This window comes from Narcine bancroftii, chromosome 9, assembly GCF_036971445.1.
Source record: "Narcine bancroftii isolate sNarBan1 chromosome 9, sNarBan1.hap1, whole genome shotgun sequence".
NCBI classification, from domain to species: Eukaryota; Metazoa; Chordata; class Chondrichthyes; order Torpediniformes; family Narcinidae; genus Narcine; species Narcine bancroftii.
Window position 1 is genome coordinate 111120044 of NC_091477.1, and position 27812 is coordinate 111147855.

The window sequence follows — 27812 nt, forward strand, 5'->3', positions numbered from 1 at the left end:
AAGTAGGTCGTAGAAACCATTTCAAGATGACACTTGTGGCATAAACATGGCCTTATGTGGAGATTGCTGATAACAAAGAGTTCACAACAGATAAACAGATGGGTATGAAGTCCTTTGTATCTTTTCACATACAAAAGAACAATCGCAAAACTGGATCCCTGTTTTTTCTGTATTAAGCATTCTCACATTTCCTTTTAAATTCAGTGAAGCATGACTGTGGTGTATCAGGAAACTATAATACCACTTTTCTCACAGAATCACTGTCAATGTTCACAAGCCAAGATTAAATTTTATCACCATTTCCCTCTAGTCCACTGACACAAACACAAAACTTTGCTCTTTACACAAGGCCCCAAGATTGGACACGATATGCCCAGGTTGCTGTGGGAAGGGATGGAAGAGATAGCTGGGGTGTTGGCTATGATCATAAATGTCCTTGGCCACAGTGGAGGTGCCGGAGGATTGGAGAATGGCCAATCTGGTTCCCTTGTTTAAAAAAGTTAACAGGATCCTGAGAATTATAGACGTGGGTAACCTATTGGAGAGGATTCCTAGGGATAGGATTTAGGAGAACTTATTGAAGTACAGTTTTCTCAGGGTAGTGGCTGGCATTGTAAGGGGAAGGTCGTGCTTTATGAGCCTAATTAAAAATTTTTTGAGGAGGATACAAAAGAAATCAATGAAGGTCGGGCAGTAGATATGGCATATATGGATTTTAATAAGATATTTGACAACGTCCCCAATGAGAGACTTGCTCAGAAATCCATGGAGCCTTGGCCGAGAGGATTAAAAATGGGCTTGCCTGTAGAAAGCGTAGTAGGAGTAGTGACCGGAAAATATTCTGCCTGGAGGTTGGTGACTAGTGGAGTTCCGCAGGGATCTGTTCCGGGACCCCCTGCTCTTTGTGATTTTTATGTGACCTGGCTGAAGAAGTGGAAGGGTGGGTCAGTAAGTTTACAGATGATACAAAGGTTGGAGGTGCTGAAGGTTGTTTTAGGTTAGAAAAGGATCTGGACCAGCTGGAATAATGGGCTGAAAAATGACAGATGGAGTTTAATGCAGACAACTGTGAGATATTGTATTTTGGAAGGAGAAGCCAAAAAAGGGCATACACAGTGAATAGTAGGGCATTGAGGAGTGCAGTAGAATAGAGGGACCTGGGAATATACACATACATAATTCCACGAAAGTGGTGTCACAAGTGGATAGGGTTATAAAGAGAGCTTTTTGGCATATTGGCCTTCATAAATCAAAGTATTGGATATAGAAGTTGGGATGTTATGGTAAAGTTGTACAAGATATTGGTGATGCCAAATTTGGAGTATTGTGTGCAATTTTTGTCACCTAACTGCAGGAAAGATATCAATAAGATAGAAAGATCACAGAGAAGATTTACTAGGATGTTACCTGGACTTTAGAAACTGAGTTACAGGGAAAGGTTAAACAGGTTAGGACTTTATTCCCTGGAGCATAGAAGAATGAGGGGAGATTTGATAGAGATTTTTTTAATTATGAGGGGATTGACAGAATAAATGTAGACAGGCTTTTTCCACTGAGGGTAGGTGAGATACAAACCAGAGGAGATGGGTTAAGAATGAAAGGGGAAACGTTTAGGGGAAAGTTCTTCAAACAGAGAGTGGTGGGGGTGTGCTATGACCTGCCAGCTGAGGTGGTGAATGTGGGCTCAATTTTAACGTTTAAGAAGAATTTTGACAGGGAGAGGAATGGAGGGCTATGAACTGGGTTCAGGTCAGTGGGACTAGACAAAAAAAATGGTTCAGCATAGACTAGAAGGACCAAAGGGTCCTGCGTCTGTACTGTAGTCTTCCATGTTTCTAAGTGGAATTTACCGCTGCACACTTTCAGGAAGTTGAAAACATCTTTACACCTACCACTGTTTCAGCCCTTCCATATATTTCAGTGGAGAGAGATGGCAGTTAGTCATAGATAATTTACATTTTTTAAAATTAATTAAACTTCCTTCAATCTATTTATCACACAACTGTAATCATTTGTATATAAGGTGCTGTTAAAATATTTTATTAATGTGCCACAGGCCTGAACATTTTATATTGATCATCTACTTTATTGTTTCAGTGGCATACTTAATATTTTTAAAATATATAAACACTGATTTACAAAATGCACTCACTGGGTCCTACCTTAGAGCCAGTCGGTTATAGTTTCAAGGTTGTAGGGCTAGGCTTACAATGCAGGACAGTATCGAAGTATTGTGGCTGTCTCAGTGCTTCATTTCATGAGCTGCTAATGCAGTATCTTGGATAATATTTATCCTTCAACACAAGAAATCACCTGATTACTGTTGACGATTGTGAGAGTTTTTAGTTTGTAAATTGTCATCTTTATAATTGACCATACTTCACAAAGTATTTCATCACCTATAAATTCCAATGTTAGAAAGGCATTTAGACAGATATGTGAATAGGGAACATTTAGAGAGATAGGAGTTAATTGGAAACAAATGGGACAAACTCTGTGTGACAACTTAGTCGGCATGGACAAGTTGGGTAGAAGGGCCTGTTTCCGCCCTTTATAATGAAAATATTAAAACAGCTTTAAATATTTAATACAAGGGCAGATGGGTCCTTGGTTTATTTTTAGGGCGGCTCCATGATGAGGGAGGAACCTCCAGAGGCACCAATGGTTAAATGTTTTCAAAGCATGTGACTGAAATTAAACTAAACTGCTTTAAGGTTATATTCATGAAAGTGATTTATTCATTTTAAGTACAGTATAGTATTTTTGTCTTTTAAACTGTTCATTCTTAATGCAGGTGTATTAATGAGGCATTCAAGCAACCTGAAAATATACTAAACCGACATCTATCAATCTACATAGGTGATGGATACCAGGGGTTTTACTGTAGTTATAGATACTTCTTAATATTATATTTTATATATGTATGTGATATTGTGCTATGTGTGTGTGTGAGCACCATGGGCCAGAGAAATGCTGTTTTGTCTGGTTGTACAATTTAATGGTAATGAACTTGAAAGCACTTTCAGGTATCCTGAAGGGATACAAAAGGTCCTAACAAAATGCAAGTTTATCTTTCTGCTGAATTTTTTATTTTATGCTAAGACTTCTCATTTCTGCTTCTGGGTAATATGAAGTATCACAAATGTATCTCCAATGACACAAAACATGAAACAGAGAAGAAAAACATTTTCAATTTAAAACAGATGTAACATTTTAATTACTCTTGTATTGTTATTTCCAATTTTTATACAAAACGAGCAGGATGTGGTTAGTGATGTGCTCGATGCTGGCATTTATTTCATTTTCCATTTATAGAGAAAGTAAGATCAAGAGAAAAGATACTGATGCTGATTACCTCAATTTAGAAGTTTTGGAATCTGTGAGAATTACAAGAACACAAAATCAAATTGATAAAATAAACAACTATATCGTAGGTTCAAATCACTGCAGAAATTGATGAAGAAATTTACACCCAATTCAACTGGAGCCCCAGGGGAAACCCAGACAGACATGGGGAAAAACGTACAAACTTCTTACAGACAGTGCGGGATTCGAACCCCAGTCCCAATCTCTGACGCTGTAAAGGGGTTGTGCTAACCATCACGCCAACCACGTAAGAATGGAATAATCTTAAACAGTGCGAATTTAAAGATCGCAAAGACAACAGGCCTGTGGAGGTACAGATTTATTTCAGACAGAAGTGAATACAGATGCTGAATGAGTACAAGATATGGGTTAGAGTGTGCAAACTCTGGACTGGTCTATATTGTCTGACAAACTGCAAGATTGAGTGTGGATCAGAGCCATTGAAATGTATAAGATTCACTGGAAGGTTGCTACAGTTGAGATTTACAATTATGTAACACTGGTGGATGGAGTAAATCAAAGTTCAAATCACGGGGACTGAGTAAACATAGGAGATTTACTAGGATGATTCCCGAAATGCAACGGCTAATGCTCGAGGTGTGTTTGGCAGCTCTTGGATTATATTCATTGGAGTAGAGGAGAATGAGAGGAGATCTCATAGAGGCATTTCATATTTTGAAAAGCTTAGATAGGTGGATGGGGGTATTTTGAAAGGCTTAGATAGGTGGATGGGGGTAAGGTGTTTCCCTTGGAGGGTGAATCAAGGACAAGGGGTCATAGTCTGAAAATTAGAAGTTATCCATATAAAACAGAGATTAGAAAGAAGTTCTTTAGCCAGAGGGTCATGGATTTATGGAACTCGCTGCCACATACAGCAGTGGAAGCTGTATTTAAACAAGAAATGGACAAATATCTCATTAGTGAGAGCGTCAAGGGATATGGGGAAAAGGCTGGAAATTGGAACTAGTGTAGAGTAGCTTTCCGGAACAGACTCGATGGGCCTAGTGGCCGCCTTCTGCTCCTTTGTCTTGTGAAAAACCCAAGTTTATCTAATCTCTCCCCGTGACTCACACCCTAGAAACCAGGCAGGATTCTGCTAAATCCCCTCCGTACCTTTCCAAAGCCCTCATAACAGGGTGACAACAAAGGGGAAGGGCAGAGTGTTCCAGTTACGGTGGGGCTGTGTAAATGCCTCGCCACCTGCTGTAAGATCCCCACTTCCACATCCCCTTTAAGGTTAACTCCCATGCAGGGAGCCCTTGGCTCCAGCTTTCAGTTCAGCCAAACCTACCTCGCAAGAAGCGCTAACCCAGGGTAGTTGGGACCCACCATCAGTTCCGCTTCAAAGGGCACCAAAGACGAGAGGGGCTTTGGCGTCCTCGGGGCTGCTGGAGGATCCGGCAGCGCGATCGGGACGTTTCTCCGAGCCTGCGCTGGGAACGGGAGGGCGGCTCTGTTTACAGTGGGTTTACAGTGGGTTGCGATGGCAAAGTGCGGCAAGAGGAGCTGAGCTTCTCTGATTAAAGTCGAAAGTTTGCTTCCTGAAAACAAACTGGGGGTGATGTTGGACCACTTCAAGGTGAAGACAAATATCATTTCAGATTTGCCTACCACGTAGGAAGTTGGAGAAACATTACATCAACTTTTTTATAGAATTTGAGTCTGCAGGAAAAAAACACGAGGCTGGAGAAACTCGGCAGGTCAAACAGTGAACTTTTTGTAGCAAAAAAGTAACCGAAGTTGCGGGTTTGAGCCCTTCATCAGGGTATGGAAAAATGTGGGCAGGTGTCTGAACAAAATTGGGGGAGGTGCATGGTCCCAAAGGCAGGAGGATAGGGGGCAGGGCACAGCAGCGAGCAGGGGGAGGAGGGAGGGCTCTCTGGATGGAGAGCTACAGGAGAGAAGACAAAGGGGAAAGGGAAGGGAGGGAGAATAGCAGGAAACTGGAGGTCGATATTATCTGGCTGCGGAGTGCCCAGTTGGAAAATCAAGTATCGTACCTCCAATTTATGGGTGGTCTTGGTGGGATAGTGCATGAGGCCATGGACAGACTTGTAAGCATTGGAGTGGGGCTCAGAATTGAAATGGGTGGCCACTGGGCGATCCCTCCCTGTCACTGATGCGGACCGAGTGTTCAGGCTGTGCCCAGTCTCTCCGATGTGGAGAAGGCCACAAAGGGAGCACCAGAAGCAGTAGGTCACTCCCGTAGATACACAAGTGAAGTGTGGCTTCACTTGAAAGGCCTGTTTGGGGTCCTGAATGGTGGTGAGGGAGGAGATGTGGGCACGTGAGGCACTTCTTGTGGCCACAGCGGAAGGTGCCGGGGTGGGGGGTGATTGGAGGGGAGGGATTAGTGGACAAGGGAGCCACAGAGGGAGTGGTCCCTACAGAAGGCAGAGAGGGGAAGATGTATATAGTAGTGGAATCATGTTGTTGTAGGTGGCAGAAATGCCAACAATTTTTTCCGTACCTTGATGAAGGGTTCAAGGCTGAAATGTTAGTAATGTAACTTTGCTATGTAAAGTACACTGTTTGACTGCTGAGTTTTGTAGAATTTACCATGTTTCATGGCATAATAATGCTGAAACATTACAATATTTGAACTGATCTAAAATATTTTGCACTGATTTTTGTTTGTACTCAGCATCTGATGCCTCTTGTGTCAGTGTCCAACAATTGTCAGCCAGCATTGATGGATTTCAGTTGCCCTGATACCATTTTTCCATGGTCACAATGTCCTGATGAAACCTTTCGCCATGTTTGTCACTAACTGCACCAAGACCAGCAGGGAGAAAGTCCCAAGTGCGAATGCAGAAAATGAATTTTCAATGACATGTTCACTTCATGGTTTTGTAGACTTCATGCTTGAAGTAGACTTAAAATATGACAGGAAATCACAAAAGGTTATATCTAAAAAATAGTACACGATAGGAAAATTTTAAAGTGATCTTCGTGATCAACAGCCCATAATCCATAAAATACACCCAAAAGAATTCAGGAAGCAAAATCTTCATTGTCCAGTGCTATTTCTACCCGTGGATGCTGTCAGACCCATTGAGTTTCTCCAGCAATTCTTTGCTTGCTCAAGATGCCAGAATTTTGTGTTTCTCCCACCGCACCTAGGAACCTGGGAGATGTCGCGGACCAGTGCAATACACAAACGTGCTGAAGAAATTTGGCACATCATGCAGCATCCAGGAGAATGCAGGAACTGCTGCGTTTCTCCTGTACGTTTGTGTATTGAACTTGGGAAGTTAGTTGCTAGTTTGACCCAAGGTTCTCCTGTAAAAAATGATCAGTTCTCCACCGATTTCAACTTGAAATCCAGGTCAACAGAACTATCTTTTCCACGTCCGTTCTCTATTTTTTGTTCCAGGCTGGTCAAGATTTACTGAGTTGGAATGATTGTATTGCCAGAAATTAAATTATGAAACATTTTGTGCAAGGAATTTGGTGCAATGCATTTGATATTTGCCCTCTGTTTCATCCAGAGTCCACAGAGAAATGGCAGCAAAGCCCAGGTTGTATTCACATCTTTCCCTGTCCCTTCTCAATGTTGTGTTTCTTTCTCTTTCCATGCAGCCCTTCCATCCTTCTTACTTTCTAATGTACAGCTGTCACAAAATCTTATGCTACATCATTAGCTGTTAATCAGTTTGGCCTGTTAATTATTTTTAATTTTAATGGAGGCATTGTGGTGAAACGTATATACTGTTGTGTATGAGTGGCTGGCCCGCCCACTGATGTCTCGCTCCCCAGTAGCTCCTCCCCTTGTGACCTGGTCATAAAGGTCGACCTCCCTCTGCCCTATCAATTCATTCGAGCACATGGAGTCGGGCCAGCTACAATCTAAAGTGTATTAAAGCCTATAGTCTCCCTCTCAGTCTTTGGAGTCATTGATAAAGCGTATCAGACATGCAGCATGATAACAGACCCTTCCAGTCTACAAATTCATAGCGCCCAACTTCCCCAATTAACCTACTAACCTTGTATGTTTCGAACGGTGGGAGGAAACCCACACAGACATGGGGAGAAGGTACAGCGCCGGATTCGAACCTGGATCACTGACGCTGTAATAGCATCGCCACGCTAACCATGCCACCCTTCCACTCTGCTCCACAACGTTTGTTCTATACCATAGTTTCGTGAACTTGTGCAACATCCATGTCGCAGCAACTATTTTCCAGAGAAACTTTTAACAAATAAGCAGATCGCATGATGTATGCACTTACATTCATCTTTGGAACCTGCTTCTGCACAGTGAGGTTTAAGCAGATTTTCCCCTTTAAAGGACAATTACAAAGCAATTACAGTTACTTGCAAATTTCTGCTTTCAAATCAAAGAAATCCAGAAGATAATGACAGTCTAAAAGACCTTATTATTGTAATTCCAAGCTCTTGTCCAGATTTTCTTTTGTTGCATGTTATGGTAATAAATTGGATCTACTTTATGAAGCATAAATAGAAGTTAAAATTATTTTACTTAATTTTAAATACCTTATTTTAAAATTAGCATTTGGAATCACTGTAATTTGGAAAAAAAGTTTTGAAGATTGTAGGAATAAATCTTGGCTTGTGCAACAATGTAAAATTATAGCTTATTTTATATCCCTTCTGAGTATTTATTTCCGGTCTTTGGTGGATTCCTATGAGCCATTTGACCATGGGTCAAAATCGGAATCAGGTTCATAAATCAGGCAGAGTGAAACACAAAAGTTTGCAGATGCTGTGATCGTAATAAAAACAGAACAAAATGCTGGAGGAACTCAACTGGTCTTTTCAGCGTCTATAGGAGACAAAGATGTATTGCCAATGTTTTGGCCCTGAACCCTTTATTCATAACTCAGGCAATATGATTCCACACATTATTTTTCATTCAACGCAGTGACTTGGCCAATTGGAGAGTTAAAGAAACTGTAAAAACTCAGAAATACTGGAAGAACTCAGCAGGTCTTGCAGCATCTACAGGAGGTAAACATACATAATCGACGTTTTGGGCCTGAGCCCTTCTTCAAGCTATGAGTAAAAAGCAGGAAGGTGTCTGAATTAAAAGAAAGGGCAGGGGGAGGAGTACCAACTAACAAATAAAAGGTGTTAATTAGATATGGAGAGGAGGCCAGGAGAGAGGAAAGGTGAGATTTAATGGTGGGGGTGGGAGGGTTTGGCTCTGTGAATACAGAGAGAGAGACAGACAGACAGAGATGGGAAAAAAAAGAGACATAAGGAAAGATGGGGGGAGGGGCTAACCGGAGAAGTTGATGTTATTGCCATCCAGTTGGAGGGTGCGTAATCTCAGTTTGGCAGGTCACGAGACCAAGGGTAGACATGTCAGCAAGGGAATGGGATGGGGAATTGAAATGGGTGGCCACTGGGAGATCCTCGCTATTGCTCGACAAAACAATCTCCCAGTCTGAGTCCAGTCTCTCCAACATAGAGGAGACCTCAACGGGAGCACCAGATGGAGCAGATGCGCCTTGCAGATTCATAAGTGAGGCTTGCTTCACTTGGAAGATCCATTTGGGGCCCCGACCGGTGGTGAGGGAGGAAGTGTGGGCGCAAGTGCACCACCTCTTGTGGTCACGGGGTTTACCTCTCTATTCAGCATATGAAAGATTCATCGACTGCACTGTAATTCAAAGCTGACCTTTTCTCAATCTATATAATTTTCACATGCCCGACTTTACTGTGGATCAGCAAAGAGCTGCAGCAAAATTATTGTGACAACACTGAGCAACTATTCCAATTACGATAGATTTCTGTCAGTAAATGTGAACTAGGATTATTTGTACGTTCAATGGTTTAGTCCAGTTCAGGATGATTCAAAAAATAAATGATTGTTATTTTTCAGTTGCCTAGCAAATAGACAAAATGTAATGGTTTCTATGAATCTACATTATAGCGGTAAAACAAATATAATTCATGGAATGAGTTGTTAAAATTTCAGGTCTAAGACCTTTCATCAGATTTCATTCATTCACCTTTTTCAAGTCCTGGATCTGAAACATTAACTGGTTTTCTCTCTCCACTGATGTTGCCTGATCTGCTGCGTGCTCCAGTATTTTGTATTTTTATTTTAGATTTCCAGTATCTGTACTTTTTATTTATTTTCTTCTAACATCATCCACTCTTGTAGGTGCAAAGTGGTTCCGCAAGTAGAATCTGGGCATCATTCTCCCCAACTCAGCAACAAGCAGGTAAGGGGTTACGGCCAAAGATTCATCTGATACCCTTCCCAAATATTCTTGTCAGAACCTCCCTCTCTCTGTCTCTCTCTGCTTTCCCTAATGCATAGCTTATCAAAAGAAAGAGTTAAGCATAATGAAACGTGCAGTTTTAAAGATCTTTTTCTATCTGGAACATATTACTGAAATGTGTGATGAGAAAATAATTATTGGAGTCAGCTGTACTCTTCTATCAAAAGGGTCTGGGTTCAAGCCTCGGTACAGAGATTTGATTCTGTTCCAGAGGAGGAAGCTGAAATCTTGGATGTGTCATCTTTAAGATCAAATATTGAACCAATGTTCCTTTTTCACGCTCTCTCTGATGGACGCTAAAAATCCCACGGCGTTTCTTCATATATCTTTGGTATTCTGGTCAACATTTACCATCAGTGGTCATTGCTATAAATATTATACTGCTACTGTGTAGCCTTTATTACAATCTATTTGAAAAGGGTCTGCAGCAATAATATGATTTGCTGCATCAGGTGATGGTGACAATATAAATGCGTGTCTTCCTTTCAGATATCTTTTAAAAGAACAAGCTCCTGCAAAGAGAATGTAAGATATTCCCTGAACCTTGTGCGGAGGCTGGTCATGATTATCAGGACTGGAAAATAAACGGAAACTGCAGAATCTGGGAATCTAAAATAAAATAGGTACTCCAAGCACTCAGCAGGTGGGGCAGGAGAAATGTTGAGTTAAGCAGTCTCCCTGCCTGACTTGCCGATTGTTTCCTGCATTTTCTGGCTTCATTGCGATGATCGTGATATTCTGGAAATTGCTTGATATTTGTGGAGTTTGTCCTAAATGCATCGGTACTCTATCTCTATAATTTGCTCCTGTCAGGGGAGTGTGGAACAGCAGGAAGGGATGGCATTTCTGCAAAAGACTTTGGCTTGCCCGGAGAGGCAGGTGTGTGGAGTTGCATGAACTCCCCCTCATTTTTCATGCATTCCTGACTAAAAGAACCACTATCACCCCAAGCTCAATGACTGGGCTGCCATACACAGACAAATCTTGTGCAGTGCCAAGCAGTAAATCATTGTTTCATCGAAGCATACACATGAACTGGCTTCATACCAAACACTGGCAGAATAAAGGGTTCTAATCTCTTCCTTGGCTTGGCTTCGCAGACGAAGATTTATGGAGGGGTAAATGTCCACGTCAGCTGCAGGCTCGTTGGTGGCTGACAAGTCCGATGCGGGACAGGCAGACACGTCAGCTGCAGGCTCATTTGTGGAGCTAACCCTGTAGTATAACACCTACTCCCCATCCCCAGACAACAGGATCCACAATGAGACCATGGAAAATGTAGAGCCACCTCTCAGAATGAGAAATGTTCAGTGTGTCAGCACAGCTTTTGGCCTTCTAAAGAAAGTGGTGCATGAAGATTAAGATTTCAAATCTAGCTAGAAGCTCATGATCTACCTAGCTGTAAAAATCCTCTCCTCTGAGACAAGATCTACCTCAAAGCATTGGAGATGCACTGACCACGTTGTCTCTGTTAAGTCATAGTGGAACTTTACAGTACAGAATTAGGCCTTTTGACTCAAATTGTCCTTGCCAACCAACGTCTCCCTCCTGATTCACCAGCAGGACCAACAAATCCATATTAGTGTCATCTTTCAATCCAACGGCTCCAACACTGCTGCTCTGCACGTGCTCAGTCAGCTCCAATGATCCGACCACATTGTTCATGACCCAATACCAGAGCTCTGATGTGGGAGGTCCATCACTGTTACAGAGGAAATGTTCCCAAAGCCTCCTTCAAAAGGAATGACATTCCCACTGACATAGAAATTCCTGGTCCATGGCCCCTGAAATTTGCGAAGAGACGCTTCTGTTGGTATTGATAAACACAAATCCCGTCATCAGAAACCCAGTGTTAGCAGGAGAAGGAATGTACCACTTCCCAAACTGCCCACTTACTCACCCTGTTCAGTTGAACCTGAGTGTGCAAATTTCTCCACCCCCCCCCCCCCCCACAGGATTATCGAGCAGTGAGTGGTGGGTGTGTGGAATGAGCTGCCAGCTAAATTGGTAAATGCAGACTCAATTTTGACATTTAATCAAGATCTGGTCAGGTTCATGGATGGAAGAGATATGGAGGGATATGGTCTGGGTCCAGGTCAGTGGGACAAGGCAGAATAATAATCTGGCACAGACGAGAAGGGCCAAAGGTGTGTTTCTGTGCTGTAGTGTTCTATGGTTTTCAAATATAAACAATTGATTAACCTTAAATTTGCAAGATACTTAATTGTGATAGATGGTGGTGGGGATGTAGCTGAGTTTTCACCATCACGCTCACTTATCACTGTCTATTCCTCTGTTATATATACAGAGCCAAGTGAATTTAATGTTCTGATCTTACACAATGCTGTCAGAGTCCACAAAAGTTAAACAATGATACTATATAATAATTTAACTCCCAATGTTCACAGCCAAATTCTTGTTGAGATTCACAGATTAGAGTTATTTCAAAACTGAAATAATTCTAAATTAATACACCACATTACAGGGATTTCAAGAACGAGAGAACACTTTAAGATGAGAGGGGAGGCATTTAAGAGAGGCCTGAAGGGCAACCTTTTCACACGGAGGGTAGTCTAAATCAGGAAAGAGCTGTCAGAAGAAGTACAATTATAATGGTCAAAAGACATTTGGATGGATATATGAATAGGAAGGGCCGAGAACAGGATGCCATACAGTACATACATACATAGATATACACCCACTTTGTTAAATTTTAGTAACAGCTCTAGCCTGAATATTCATTGGGCCCTAACTGGCCCAATGAATCTCTCAATCAGACAGTAGGTGTGATCATCTAGCAACTCTGGTTTCAACCATTCACAGACAATCCCTCTGCCTTATCCCACTCAACCCTCACTCCCTCTGCAACTCAAAATGAATGTGACTGCTTGCTCTCCAATTCTGCCAGATGAATGGTCTCCCACATATTTCTTTTCCCACAGTTGTCACCACAAGTCAAGTTTATTGTTATCTAATTGCCCAAGTATAACCCAACAGCGTTCTACAATCCTTGGTGACTGCTTGCTCTCCAATTCTGCCAGATGAATGGTCTCCCACATATTTCTTTTCCCACAGTTGTCACCACAAGTCAAGTTTATTGTTATCTAATTGCCCAAGTATAACCCAACAGCGTTCTACAATCCTTGGTGACTGCTTGCTCTCCAATTCTGCCAGATGAATGGTCTCCCACATATTTCTTTTCCCACAGTTGTCACCACAAGTCAAGTTTATTGTTATCTAATTGCCCAAGTATAACCCAACAGCGTTCTACAATCCTTGGTGCAAAACACACAGACCCATAACCAGGCATAACACATATACAGACAAACAATGCATATGCGGACAAGTAATCATACATACAAATAAATGCATAAATATTTATGAATGTTTCCTGCATTTTCCATTTCATTTAATTAAATAAGATGTCTGGTTTATGGCACCTTAATATGGGGAAGATATCCAAGAACTGGGGGTGGGGAGGGGAGATACTATGGTAATGGTGGGAAGAGGAAGCAGGATCAGGCAGTTTCCATGGAAGCAGAAGGAAAGATAACGATTGGGATCCATGACCCATCATATCAGAAGGTCTAAAACTAGGGGGATAGGTTTAAGACAGTGGTTCTCAACCATTTGTTTCCACTCACATATCAGCTTTAAGTAATCCCTTACTAACCACCGAGAACCAATGACATCGTGTGTCACAGGTGCTAGTAAAGGATTACTTAAGGTGGTATGTGAGTGGGAGAAGAAGGTTGAGAACCTTTGGTTGAAGATGAGAGGGGAAGGACTTGAGTGGCAACGTTTTCTCACCGAGGCAGGTAAGTAAATATGTGGGAATGTGCTGGGTAGGATTGGGACATCTAAATAACATTTGGACAGGTACGTGAATGGGAGAGGGACCAACTTGGATGGGTGACTCGGTCGGCAGAGAAGGACCTTTCAAATTCGGAAGTTGGAGTTAGGTGAAAGAAACGATTTGGAAGGTAAAGTCGACCGATTTCCAGGCGGCGTCTCTCTCCACAGCTGCTGGGCAATTTAGCAGCCCTCCCTTCGGGAACGACCATCGTTCCGCCTTTAGAACTTGCGGATGTACTTTTGAATAGAACCCAACGCTGGAAAGGAGCTCGTCCCTCCGACCCCTTCCCCAACTCTTGAACAAGCGGGCCACAATTCTCACTGCCTGATAAATATTCCCTCCCTATCTTCTAGCTCCTGAGTGAGACCTTCTCCAGAAAGTGCTCATTGAGTTCATTTCTACCCAACTCCTGAGACGACGTCCCAGATTCGCAGCAAAATGAACTCCAGGACGGTCCCTCCGGCGTCGCCGCCTCCCGTTCGGTTTTACGAGTAAATGACCCCACCAGGCGGTACGGAATTTGGAAGAGAGCGTCTGCGCCGTGCAGACTTGGCACCGAGTTCCCTTCCACCCGCGGGACGGGCTGAGCTCAGCGCTGGTCCCACCTCGTCCCCCGAACCCTGTCCGAATTGACAGGGAGAAGCAGACCACGGAGCAAATGCCGGGGCAAAATCTACCCCAAGTTCGTCCCGAACTACTCGGTGAGTCTCCAACGACACGATATGCGATTGTTTCGTCCGCAAACCCCTGTCCCTTTGCGTATTTCGGTTGTGAGGAAATGCAATTCTTCCTTCAAACAGGGGGACGAGAAACCGGGGCAACATTTAACCAAGATGGACCGAATGACCTGAATGAATTGGAGTTTGTATTTGCGGCGGGATTTAAACCTTCTCTCTTAACTTGACCCCAAGTGCGGTCATTTCGGGAACTAATTTGATATCGAAACGATGGGGACCATCGCTCATGAAGACTATTAATGAACCCGCAACGCCACCCAGTTCCAGCAAATCCAACCGACCCAACTTACTAAACTGGATGTTACGCACATTTAAGTTTTGACCCATCGGTTGCATTTGTTAATTTACTTCGGCCACCCAATTTGCAGCCCCCCCCCCCCCCCCCCGGGAGGGGCAGACACGGGGAGAACGTACCAACTCCTTCCAGAGAGCGCGGGACTCGAACCCGGCGGCGGTCCCATCGCTGCCGCTGTAACTGAGCTGCGCCTCCGTTAAATTTGATGCCATTAGATGATATCTTGCACGTTTATAAGTAATATTCGTTGGGTCCTTCTAAAACATGTTTGTTATTCACACTAATGTTTCTAAAACGCGGGAAAAGCCGCACTTTATGCGTCTAGTAGAAGTTTACTTGTGCAGAATCCAGAATATTCGCATCTTGCTAAATTCAGTTAGTTTTTTTGGAGGGGGTGGGGTGGGGGGGAATAGCTTTAAGTTCGCTTCCAATTTTAACTTCCAGATAAAAACAAAATCGTGCTGAAGAAGCGAAACAGGACAGACCCAGTGGTTGAAGTAAGAACACAGTGTTGATGCAGGGCTCAAGTCGGTTATGTCTCTAGATCTTTGCTTCCTCAAGGACACTGACTTGCTCAAAGAAGGGGAGGGATGTCATTTACTGGCTTATAGATCGTAGGATTTCAGACCCAGTAAGTCAGTATTTTGTTCGGATCAAATAACCAATCTGAAATATTAAGACAAAGGAAGATTGTACACTCCCAACCTTTGCTGGAACCATTCTTTTAAAAAAAAATCAGAAAGGCTGGAAATTTCAAACAGAAAATGTTGCAAAACCAGTGGTGCCAACACATCTTAGTCTAATATAAGCACTGGTGAGAATAATTCTGGCCTAGTCATGGAATCTTGACCCAAGAGAACTGTGGACCCATAAGAAACTGGTTGACAAATGTCAGGGTCTTGAGGGAATCAAGAGGTTAACTTGGGTCAGGCAAGTGCTACTGTACTGAGATTACCTGAGGATTGTTTTTCTGATTGGAGTGGTGTGTGCTGGGGCCACTGTGTGTCATCCAGATTATTAACAGCAATGGCAATATAGTTAACATGAGTATTCAATTTGCAGATCAGAACCAGGATTTGTTGTCATGAAGAAGTCACGAGATTTGGTGTTTTGCGGCAGTATCAGAGTGTAAACGTTCACATTATAACCATCTTCCAACATTACTATATTAAAAAATAGTGCATGAAAAGTAAGGCAGTGTCTTTGGTTCCTTGATTATTCAGGAATCTGATAGCACTGGGGAAGAAGCTGTCCTCATGCCACTGAGTGTTCGTCTTTAGGTTCCTGTACCTTTTCCCCAATGGTAGCAGAATGAAGAAGGCATGGCCTGGGTGGTGGGGGTCTTTGAGCATAACGGCTGCTTTTTTAAGAGACCATCTCATAGTGGGGGGAGAGGGGAGGGGTGACACCATGAGTTACCATACTGGGTGACACCAACCCTAGTGACTTCATGCAAGTCCCTAAAAACCAATTGTGATCAAGTTCTAAGTATCATCGGCAAAGCACACAGTGTAACATAATTCAGTATTTTGTTGAGCTGTTGCCAGCATTAACTGAGACAGGCTAGGGAGCAAGGTACCTCAGCACAAATGATGTAGACGTTCACTGGTGATCTCGGCAGGTTTAAACCTCTTTTCGTCATTTTGAGTTTTTGGCGTCATTAAGCTTACTTTAGACATGGGGTGAAAAAGGCAGATCATTATCATGAACTCCAAAGCATAGTGAGGTATTTTCAGGTTTAATTTGGCTTTCCCCATGGAAGAGCAGTGCAGAGAGACTGGGCGCAGACTGGGAGGTCGCTTCGCTTCGCATCTTTGCTCTGTCCACCTCAGTGACGGAGCTCAAAGTAGTCATCCACTTCACTTCCATACCCCACTCCTGAACTGACATTTCTGTCCATGGCCTCACCCACTAAGATCACCCACTCTCCAACCGATGGCATTAACACTGATTTCTCCATTTTCTGCTAGTCTACTCTCCATTCTCCATCCCTTCCCTTTCCCTCTGTCTTCTCTGCTCCTGCTCTCCACCCCATTCCCTCTCCACTCACAGAGTCATCTCCTCTTCTCCTACTTGCCCTCCATCCCTCATCCACCTTGGCTGTGGGACTATGCCCTTCCCCTTGCCCCATTTTGTTCAGGCAACTGCCTACATTTTTTTATACCTTGATGAAAGGCTCAAGCCCGAAACATTGGTTATGTATCTTTACCTTTGCTACATAAAGTGTATGGTTTGATCTGCTGAGTTTCTCCAGTGTTGTGGTTTTACATGCTGTTTCAATGTGAGGAGAAAGCAAAGGAGAGGCAGGCAGAATGAGGACGAAATCATCCGACTTGCCCTTTCAGGTGAGACGTTATATGAAGGCACTAGTGAATATTGTTACATTATATCTCATCCCCTATAAGGCCGTGAGATATCACTGTAACAGGGTCCACGGCGATTGATAGCCTTGCCCCTCTGTGCACTCTGTGCTCTCTTGGAGTCTGAAGATGACCAGGATAATCAACACTTCACAAAGCCAAGGATGAACTTCTTAAATTAACTGAGGTAAAGATCGGAAAGTGTTTGTTGTGACTGATGCACTTTACAGAGAAGCTGCACAATTCATCGATTTTTGGCATCTCAGTGAGTTAAAGACCGGTCATTCAAGCTCGGTTAATGTGCAGGTGGCTCCCTGTTATTTTGGGGCTGGACCTACAGCCGTCATTATTCTGCTGACCCCTGGAATCAGCAGTGAAAGCCAAGGCCAATCTGGTTTATTGTACGATGTGAAAGTGTGCATGCGCAGACCCTCTGAGTGCCCATTAATGCCAAACTAGAGCAGGTTTCTTGTAATTTAACTCGTTTCCTTAAATTGTGTTGAGATTATAACCAAAGTTGAATAATTATTTCTTCTGATTAAATGTTTATGTTCAGTAACATCCAACAATTAAAAGTGCCTTCATTTGCTTCAATGAAATATATTCTTCATGTGGGTTTTAACAACTTTTGTCAATAAAGGATTATTTTAGAAGAACACAAGTCAGTAGAAGTAAGAGTTGGGCTCCGTGTCTCTCAAGCCTGCTCTGCCATTCAATATGATCATGGATAATTGAAGCTGGTCTCAACTCCTATCTCTACAAGGTCCACCAGGCCATCAGTTTCTCGATCTTTGAAATATTTATTTAACCTCACCTTAATTATTTCTAATGGTGTGGCATCTCCAACTCATGGGGCAGAGAGTTCCAGAGATCACTACCCTCTGAGAGAAGAAACTTGCGTGCTCCTCAGTTTTAAAAGAATAGTCTCTTATTTTGCACCTATGTTTACCCCATTGGTCACTCTCCTCCTGGCAAAATCCCTGACAAGCGCCCTCGGGATCTTGTATGCTTGAGTAAGGTCACCCCTCAATTTCTGCACTCAGCAAATATACGCTTATAACATTTTAAAACCTATTAAATAGAAGCAATATTTCATGAATCATTTCACTTTCAAATTTATCTCTTGTAGAATGAGGAAGGGCACCTACCAAAATATTTAAGTAGTCATGTATTTTAAACATGTTCCACTTACATTGTTTGTAGCTGTTAGCAAGTTTACCTCCTTATTACTGTCAGGAATCATGCAAAATGAATAATTACCAAGGTATTCCTCTTTTCAGAGCTATTGATGAAAAGGAAGAAGAGGGCTTTATGGCTTTCAAGTACTCTCCTACTTCTATCACTTCTAATCACCGCTGTCGGTATATTCACTGCAACAAGGACCGAGAATATCAGTGTCATCGGCTACGCACCTGGAATTATTGTAAGTGCAAACGGGAAAATCGTTTTGAGAGAATAAATTGTCAATCCACATGGTAACACCTACAAAGAGGTCTGTTCTCTGAGCCCAGAGAGATAAAATCAAAGTAGCAAAAAAGAAAAATTATGCAAATGTTGGACATGTGCCATAAAAGCAGAAAATTCCTGCAGAGAAAAAGTTAACATTCCATATTGCCAATCTTTCCTAAGAGCGAGGAAAAGCTAGAGATCTAACAGGTTTTGGGAAAACAGAGAAATTGGGGAGTGGGAAGAGAAGAAGAACAAAACTGCACTTAATTTTCTCCAACAGTTCTGGAATTATAACACTAGATTTGTACCCCGACCACCATCAGCTTGCTGCTGACTGTAATATAACCATTAAAAATGGATAAAAGAAAAGGTGTTAATAAAGTGCTTGGTTCTAATAAATAGTCATTAGAAATTAACTCAATTTTTCCTCTCCACAGATGTTGCCAGATCTATGGAATATTTCCTCTATTTTATTAGAGTACTAAATGAGGCTTTAACCATTTTCATTCTGTGTCCTGGGTCTCTCTCATTATTTCATGTTATTTCTACATTTCTGAGACCTAGATCGTCCTCTTCAGTTGGGAAGATGGTGAGTCGATGTCAGTAGAGTGCTGCAGAATCAGCAAAGCTAACAAGAACAAGCTGCTAAAAAAAAATTGCAGTAGTTCTATCCCCTGCGTACATCCTGCTTTTCCTTTATCTCTGCGGCTTAGTCTGTGTGTGGAGGTGGTTAAATGGAAAATCTGTGCAAGGCTATAAAACTAAGCTTCCAGTTGAGTATGCAACCCAGATTCTCATTTGGGTATGGAGTTATGTCCAAAATACTCCTCTCGGAAACAACATTGCATCTCCTCGCCTCTTTTATCTGGGAGACTGGAATGGAAACCATGTGTCTCCTGGTGAACGTATGGGGAGAATTGGCCCCATATTGACATAGTGCACCAATTAAGTGGCTTGTTAAAAACAAAGAATTGCAGCAGAATTTTGAGGTGAAAATAAGAAGAAATTTAGTAACTGTATATGAAACATAGGAGCAGGAGTCGGCCACCTGGCTATTTGACCCTGCTCTCACCATTCAGTAAGATCAGAGCTGATCTGGCTGTAGACTCAGTTCCACTTTTTCCCCGGGACAGAGGGATAGGGAAAGGGACTTGGAGAGGTTTAACAGAAACTGCATAAGTCGGTTAATGCCGTTTGGTAAGAGAGTATCCAAATGGAATATTTGGTGTTCTTCAACCAACTTATGAATAGCTTCATTTTAGCAGTGCATCGGGTCATAGATAGATTGATATGGCAGTGTGGGAATGGAGTATGAAATTAAATGGTTGGCCACTGGGAGATCACCGGTACCCTGAACAGTTGCAGCCGAACCTTTCTACTCTTAATTTCATCTCCTCTAGCAATGAAAGCCGATATTTCATTTGCCTTCTTAACTAATTTTTGCTCCTGCAAACCATTTTTTTCTGATTCATGCACAATTACTCCCAAATCCCTTTGCACAATACCATTTAAATAATAACCTAGTCTTCTATATTTCCTTCCAAAGTGGATGAGATCACATTTACTGATGTTGCACTCCATCTGTCAGGCTTTTGCCTACTCATTTAACCTATCTATTTCTCTCTATAGATTTTCAACATCCTCTGCAGTTTTCTTTTCCACTTAATTTAGTGTCATCAGCAAACTTTGACGCTCCTCTTCAAAATTGTTAATGTAGATGATGAACAGTTGAGGGCCAAGCACCAATCCCTACAAAACATTCCACTCACCACTGACTGCCATCCTGGGAAACATCCATTTACCCAACACTGCCTTCTATTTGTTAACCAGTCTTCCATCCATGCTAATACTTTACCCCAAGTTCCTGGCATTTTATTTTCTGCATGTCTTCTACACAGCACCTTATTGAGTGCCTTTGGAGATCCAAGCAGCCCACATCCACCTCTGTCCAATGAGCTTATTATATCCTCGAGAACTTCAGTAAATTTGTCAAACAGGATCTGCCCTTCTTGAATCCATGTGTCTGCAATTGCTATTGATGTCTCTCTATTTCTTCCTTAATGATGGCTTCAATCATTCTCCTGACTACAGTCATTAAACTAACTAGTCTACAATTACCAATGTGGTTGAGTACATAACAATATCTTTATTGTATAGGCACATATGAGATTTTGATGAGCATCTTTTGTAGCTATTTTCCTTCAAAATAATCAAGAATAAAATTCAGAAATAGTTTATTGTGTGTGACCAGAAAGGTGATATACAAATCAAAGTCAATTTTCTCTTTGGTGAAATATTATCAGTTCAGTGAGCGATCACTCGAGCCTCCTCAAAGCTAGCTGCTTTTAATCTTGTCGATTTAAAATGATTTTATGCAGGAAACTGGCAGATAGTGTAAATACGCAATGCTACTGACTACATTCTCAGGTTTGAGAGACAACACATGAAGGCTGACGTACAAAATGCGATTTTTAAAAGGTTTTTGCTGGGCGGATGTTTGTGTCATTAAGTCAGGGAACCATGCAGCATAGAAACAGGCCATTCACTCTTCCTAGTTCCTGCCCACCATCAAGTCCCATTTACTCTAATCCTACAGTAGGCCCAGTTTATTTCACCCGCAGCTCTTCGTCAACTCTTGCCAGATTCCACCACCAACTTGCACGGCCTGGGCTGTTTACAATGGCCAATAACCCAATGCATGTCTTTGAGATGTAGAAGGAATACGAGGCATCTGGAGGAAACCCACACATTTACAAGGAAAACATACAAATTCTCCCAAGGCAGCACCAGAGGTTATTTAATTTAGTCATAAATTAAACCAAGTGACGGGCTGTTGTGGCCCACGATCCTGTGCAATCCAATTACAACCAATTAACCTACAACTCCCATACATTTTGAAGGGTGGGAGGAAACCAGAGCCCCTGGAGCAAACCCAATGGAGGCACAAGGAGAACATGCAAACTCCTTGCACCTGAGGTGAAGCCAGGCTCGAAAGTTAGGGGAGAGAGAGCACATAAAAAAGGAGTAACGACACATACCAAATAATTTAGAATTCATTATACATTTTTATTTTGTATTTAAGATCAAAACACAGGAAGATGCAGTTTTAAAGGAAGTACATAATTGTTATTTTGTATTTAAAATCAAAACATAATTAAAAACACATGTCATTTAATTATTTTACATTTTAAACGTAAAATGAAAACAAACGAACCAATAAGAACAATATATGAAGCAACAACAACAAAGCTCTTTCATCCGACTTCATTCTAGCAAAGTTATCCATGACTTTATTCTAATCTACCTCAGTAGCCAACTGTCTTTCAATGGAGACCAATGCTAACCCAGACGATCTATCCTCGCCCACGAAGGTAGGACTTTATATGCTTGAGCCGGCTATAGGATCATTCCGCAACCACGCTCATTATTGGTAAAGTCAGAAAAATGTGGTGCATTGTGGACAGTTTATGATAAATGGAACACACGTCATTGACGATCATGAATTTTAATATATAGTTGATGGTCAGTTTCTGGAAACTTGAATTTGCCTGTCTGCTAGTGTTCATTATTTCTTTGTACTTGACTTGGAATGAAAGAAACGCTTGTACGATTTCAGTTTGACTGTTGATGACATCTGAGATGGGGATTATACAAGGCGCAGGGAGGGGGCAGTGGAACATAGTAGCAGCATCCTCTCCAGAACCATTAGTTTATTTCTAGTTATATAATTAGATAGTGTTAAATAGTGTATCTAATTTTTTTTTTACAAAATGTATGTATTATGGTCACCTGAGGCAACTACGACATCCAAGTACTTAAATGATTTTCAGAAACTCCTCTACTTACCTCCAAGAAAATCTATGGGTCAAGCTTCACAACCACGGGCTGCTGCAGAGACTAGGCCTTAGGGCCTTGGGTTGCGGGGAAGACGGAAGCAGTGCGAGAGGTGGAGGAAGCGCAGTAAGCGAGCAGGGGTTCGCACTAGGCTGAGAGTGAACCCCCGCCACCCGGTTTTCCCATCCGTCCTGCTCACCAATGTCTGTTCCCTGGAAAACAAAATGTACCACATCTGACTCCAGAGGTCTGCACAGCATGAGTATGGGGACTGCTGTGCTTTGGGGTTCGCTGAACCGTGGCTCAGTGACAGAGTCGCGGACGCCGTCACTCAGCTGGATGGGCTCACTTTATTTCAGCCTGACAGAGATGCTGCTCTGTGTGGTAAAGGCCATGGTGGGGGCTTGTGTAATTATATCAACCCAGAATGATGTAAGGATTCTCTATTAGTCTCCAGTCACTTAGCTCTGGTGGAATTTGTGACGGTCAGATGTAGACCATTTTATCTATTGTAAGAATTTACCATGGAGTGTACGTTCCCCTCACCCCCACCCAGCGCTAATGCTAGGGAGGTGATCTGGGAACTGTATGGGGCTACAAGCAAACTGCAGACCACATCATGATGGACTGTTTAATATCACTGGGGATTTCAACCGGGCGAACCTCAAGTCAGTGCGCCACCTAAATTCCATCAGAAGGTGGACATTGCTACAAGAGAAGCAAACGCGTTGGACCTTGTGTTGATGAACATTTCTGACACATATTGGGTGGAGCCCCGTCTCCACCTCGGATACTCAGACCAGATCTCTACAATGCTAACCCCAGCATACAGACTGCTCGTCAGATGCTTCAGACCAGTTCTGAAGCAGATTAAAACCTGGGCAGCAGGAGCCATCTATGCACTTCAGGACTGCTTCGAGCATACTGACTGGCAAATGTTCAAGGAAGCAGCAACTGATGGTGACTGCATCAACCTAGAGGAGCACAGAGACCCGCTACATTAGTAATTGTACTGACGACGTCACTCTGCCCAAGACCATCATTACTCCTTCCGATCAGAAGCCATGGATGATCACGTTAACTGTCCCATCCTGAATTGAACCCAGAGTTGTGAGAGGGCAACAGCTCAAGGTTACAGTCAGTGCCACAATTACTGAATCACCTAACTACCTTTCATAGCTTGAAACGTATTAGCTCCTTTCTGGGAATCCTTTTAAAGAAGCAGTTTAATTGCTAGCTCATGTGGGTTGAGAAAGATTGCCTAACAATTTGATATCACCCATGCCTGATGATCGAATCAAAATGCTTTCAGTGCTAATTCCCTTCAGCCCTCTACAAATATTTGAAAAAGGAACTAGTTTAATGCAACATTACACATAGAAGAAGCATTGAAGCAGGATGTTATTTCAAGATCAGGACCAGCTCCAAATTTTGGGTTTTTTTGGGCATTAAAGGTCATCGTTACTTCCAACACTTGAATTAGATGACAAGTGTGAATATTACCAGAGAAGTTAAACATGAGAGTCTGCAGACACCGTGGTTGAAATAAAAACTCAATGCGGAGAAACTTAGCTGATCAAACAGTGAGAATGGGAGTGGGATGGAGACCTGAAGTGGTTGACCACCAGGAGGTCCCTGTCACTGGTGCGGACAGAGCAAAGGTGCTCAGTGAAGCAATCTCCCGGTCCGTGCCCAGTCTCTCCGATGTAGAGAAGGCCACAAAGGGAGCACAGGATGCAGTAGATGATTTCTGCAGATACATAAGTGAAGTTACTTCACTTGAAAGGCTTATTTGGGTCCCTGACAGTACTATCCCACTAGGACTACCCATAAATTGTCTTCTTTCCCTCATCTCTCTACCCCACTTCCCTCTCTATTCCACCTATTACCTCCTGCCTTTGGGACCATGCTCCTCCCCCACCCCTCCACCCTTACCTTTTTGTTTGGACACCTCCTGTCATTTTTCCATACCTTGATGAAGGGATCAAGCCCAAAACGTTGGTTCTGTATCTTATTCTTTGCTCTATAAAGTGCACTGTTTGACCTGTTGGGTTTCTCCACTATTACTAGAGAACTTCCCAACTTGGCTTTGTTACTGATCACACAAATGTGTAGCTTTACTTGCATCAAAGAGATTACAATAAGGTATCAGTGTCTGTTATATACATATCAAATACATATTTTGCTGTGTTTTTGTTTGCTATTGTTGTTCAATGTCGCTAAAGGAACATTATGATTCACATGGAGCAAGGTCTCACTTGTAGAAAAAGTCTTTTGCATTGAAGACAAAGAATATATTTGAGGTAAATACCCCAGGTAACAAAGTGGTCTGCTTATTTAGGAAACTGTTAACCATTTGATAGAATACTCTTTGCATTTCTCCCCCTAAATACTACTGGGTTTAGAAATGTTGCCCATAAATGTGTGAATGTCAATGTCCAAAGTTTCCTGGCCACTCTGCATTGGCAATTTCCTGTCACTCTGCCTGGAAACTTCACATCAGGCCCCTTCATTTGAGAGAAAAGACAAACATTTGGCCATTTACAATTCTTTTCAATTAACTCTGCCTCATTGAATGTTTTATTTCACCCCATTTGTTTTAACTGCACTTAAATCTTCTAAGTATTTTAGAAGTATTTAAGATGGCCCCTTTGATGCAAACTAAACAGATTCTGTGTCCATGTCTGGAATGTGCCAAATGATATGTATTTTGGAGATAGTTGTAAGAACTTGACATCTTGAGCTTGGTATAACAAAATCTATTACAATGGTAGTTATTTTTACTTATTAGATTCTGAGTGATGTAACTCACAGAAACATTTTCACTTTCTTCCAAAGCTCGCCTTCGGCTCTTTTCTTGCTCTGCTGGGACTCTTTCTGGATGAAAATCGGAAACAACTGGTAAGCCATTTATTCACATTCATTCAGATCAGAAGATAAAAGGGCTTGTAGAGCTCGTCGAAAGAACCAAAGACTTGTTGATCCAAACCAAGGCTTTTATTAGCAAAAGACCGGAGCTCTTCACAGGTGGCCGACCAGTCCGGAATGATCCGACCTGGCTAGGGACACAACCCTTTAAGGCCCAGACAATAGGTGTGGCTTAGCTCTCAGCCAATCGCTGTAAGCACAGTCTAGATACAGTAACTATATACACTATGTACATTGGTGATAGATCTGTACTATCACATTCACCCCTTCTTGGAGAATTGACCCTGGGAAAATAAAAACAAAAACGAGGGAGAGAATGAAAGGAAGGGGTAGGTCAAGGACTGTAGCGGTCAGGGGGTCTGACCATCCGGCGTGACCGCCGTGGTGCCGGGATTGGGGTCGCTGGAGTGGTGTCGCCAGCGGGCTCTTCGGGTGCGACTGCTCCGTCGCTCAATTCCCCAGTCATGTTGTCGGCAGGGTGGCCCGGGTCATTGGGGTGCTGTTGGTCCTTCTGTTGTGGCAAGGGGCCTGGAGAATAGGGAGTTGGGGGGTTTGCTGGGTCTACCGCGTCCTGAGCTAGGTCCCGCACCGAAACAGTGTCCTCCCGCCCGTCTGGGAACTCAACGTAGGCGTAATGTGGGTTCGCGTGGAGTAGAGTCACTCGGTCGACCAAGGGGTCGTTCTTTGAGTGCCGGACGTGGCGTCACAAAAGGACGGGGCCAGGGACGGTGAGCCATGCCGGTACAGTGGTTCCTGATTTGGATTTCCTCGGGAAAAGGAACATCCTTTCGTGGGGGGGTGGCATTTGTTGCAGTACATAGGAGGGAGTGGATGGAGTGTAAGGCACTAGTGAGAACCTCCTGCCAGTGAGAGGTGGGGAGACCTTTAGACTGGAGAGCCAGTGTAACCGCTCTCCATATGGTGGCATTCTCCCTCTTGACCTGGCCATTACCGCGTGGGTTATAGCTTGTGGTCCTGCTTGAAGCAATACCACACTCCAGAAGGTGCCTTGGTTTGGATCAACAAGTCTTTGGTTCTTTCGACGAGCTCTACAATTTTATTAGCAAAAGACCGGAACTCTTCACAGGTGGCCGACCAGTCCGGAAAGATCCGACCTGGCTAGGGACACAACCCTTTAAGGCCCAGACAATAGGTGTGGCTTAGCTCTCAGCCAATCGCTGTAAGCACAGTCTAGATACAGTAACTATATACACTATGTACATTGGTGATAGGTCTGTACTATCACAGGGCTCATGGCCCATGCAATTCATTAGGATCAAGACTGATGATTCCTTTATTGTCATGTTATAAAGACAATTCAATATTGCACAGAATTTGGTTTCATCTGCAATCGGCAGAAATTACCTGAAGCACCTCTTATAGTCAAAGAAAGAGTATCTGTGAAATTGCCTCCAGCACTGACGCAGCACCTGTAGTCATCTAGAATCAGCAGACTCAAGCTCTAGATCCAAATCTCCAACACCATCAGGAAACCCTCGGCACCCTCTTGCATCGCAGTTCCAATACCTGGTACCCCTTCAGCTGGTCCTAAGCAGTCTGTCGTCTGGTGCGATTCCCTTGGCCGCAGTTGCCAGCAGCCCGGACCCTACGCAGGTTCCTCGCCTCAGGTCGCCAACAGCCCGCTGCCTGTGTGTTCTTCAGCCGCAGATCCCTCACTGGTGTGCCACCGTGGTCGACATTCCGTGCATCATCTCCTCTGCTTCTCCTTCTCAAACAAGGGCGGTGTTCTCCAGTCTTCCACCTCCCCAGTGCCTGCTATAACATGGCAGTCAGCTTGTATTCAACAAGCTGTCATGTGATAGTAACCAGATAATCTGGTTTAGTGATAATGGTGGAAGGATAGCTATTCACAAAGGCACTGGGAATAAACGTTTGGCCATCACTGGAATTTTGAGACAATAGTTGAGTCATAGAATCTTTGAATGATTACAGCACAAAAGAAGGTAACTCATCCTGTCACAATCTTACAAACTCTTTCCAAGAACTATCTAATTGGCTGCATTCTTCCACCTGCTCTCCGTGGTCCTGCACATTCATTGATTTCATTTTCTTCTCTGGCTTCCTTTAACCAATCTGCCTGAACTAGTATTGCTGGCAGCAGACCACTTGAATGGATACAAGTCACTTTTGGTTCTTCTGCCAATCGCCTTCACTCTTTGTTTCCAGGTTCTTGACTCCACCCCAAGTGGAGCAGTTTCTGTTTATATTTGTCATGTTTCATGTCATATAACCATGTCGAACACAGATTGTGTGATGTACAGGAACAGGTATAAAGAATTAAACTGATGTGCCGGAGGTTTTTTTAAACACAGCCAGCTGTTGCATTTTAAGTGTGGCCACTGCTTTTAAAACATTTTATATGGTGTTAAAGCCCTTTGGGATCTCCTGAGATTGTGAAGTCAGAATCCAAGTGAAAGCCCTCCATTCAGGGCAGCACAGTTTGCGCAAGGCTATTATAGCGCCAGCGATCTGGGTTTGAATTTGGCGTTGCCTTTAAGGAGTTTGTATGTTCTCCCCATGACCTGCGTGGGTTTCCTCGGGGTGTTCCAGTTTCCTCCCACCTTTCAAAACGTACTGGGGTTGTAGGTTAATTGAAGTATTTTAGCGGCACAGGCTTGTGAACAGCAAGGGCCTGTTGCCATACTGTATGTCTAAATTAATTTAATTTTTTTAAAATTAAATGATATGAGCTATGGTGTTCTGTTGAACGTT

At 42.9% G+C, this 27812-nt stretch overlaps 2 protein-coding genes and 1 long non-coding RNA gene across 5 annotated transcripts in view; 1 reads left to right on the forward strand and 2 right to left on the reverse strand.

The window, feature by feature from the left end:
- Positions 1 to 4776, reverse strand: part of LOC138743061 (ribonuclease inhibitor) — a 48337-nt gene extending 43561 nt beyond the window's left edge. For all 3 annotated transcript variants that reach the window (XM_069897885.1, XM_069897884.1, XM_069897883.1), the window contains exons 1-2: positions 4658 to 4776; positions 2163 to 2294 (exon numbers count right to left, since the gene is read on the reverse strand). The gene's annotated coding sequence lies outside the window, so the exon portion shown is untranslated. The remainder of the gene's footprint in view (positions 1 to 2162; positions 2295 to 4657) is intronic.
- A 9125-nt stretch (positions 4777 to 13901) lies between these two features.
- Positions 13902 to 27812, forward strand: part of LOC138742640 (transmembrane protein 255B) — a 57343-nt gene continuing 43432 nt past the window's right edge. The window contains exons 1-3 of the mRNA XM_069897329.1: positions 13902 to 14177; positions 18149 to 18291; positions 24990 to 25052. Of these exons, the coding sequence (XP_069753430.1) occupies positions 14135 to 14177; positions 18149 to 18291; positions 24990 to 25052 (249 nt within the window). The 5' untranslated portion in view covers positions 13902 to 14134. The remainder of the gene's footprint in view (positions 14178 to 18148; positions 18292 to 24989; positions 25053 to 27812) is intronic.
- LOC138742643 (uncharacterized) lies at positions 21546 to 26938 on the reverse strand. Its single transcript, XR_011344334.1, has 3 exons — positions 26445 to 26938; positions 24964 to 25028; positions 21546 to 22363 (listed from the first exon to the last, which is right to left on the reverse strand). It is a non-coding gene; the product is annotated as an uncharacterized lncRNA (long non-coding RNA).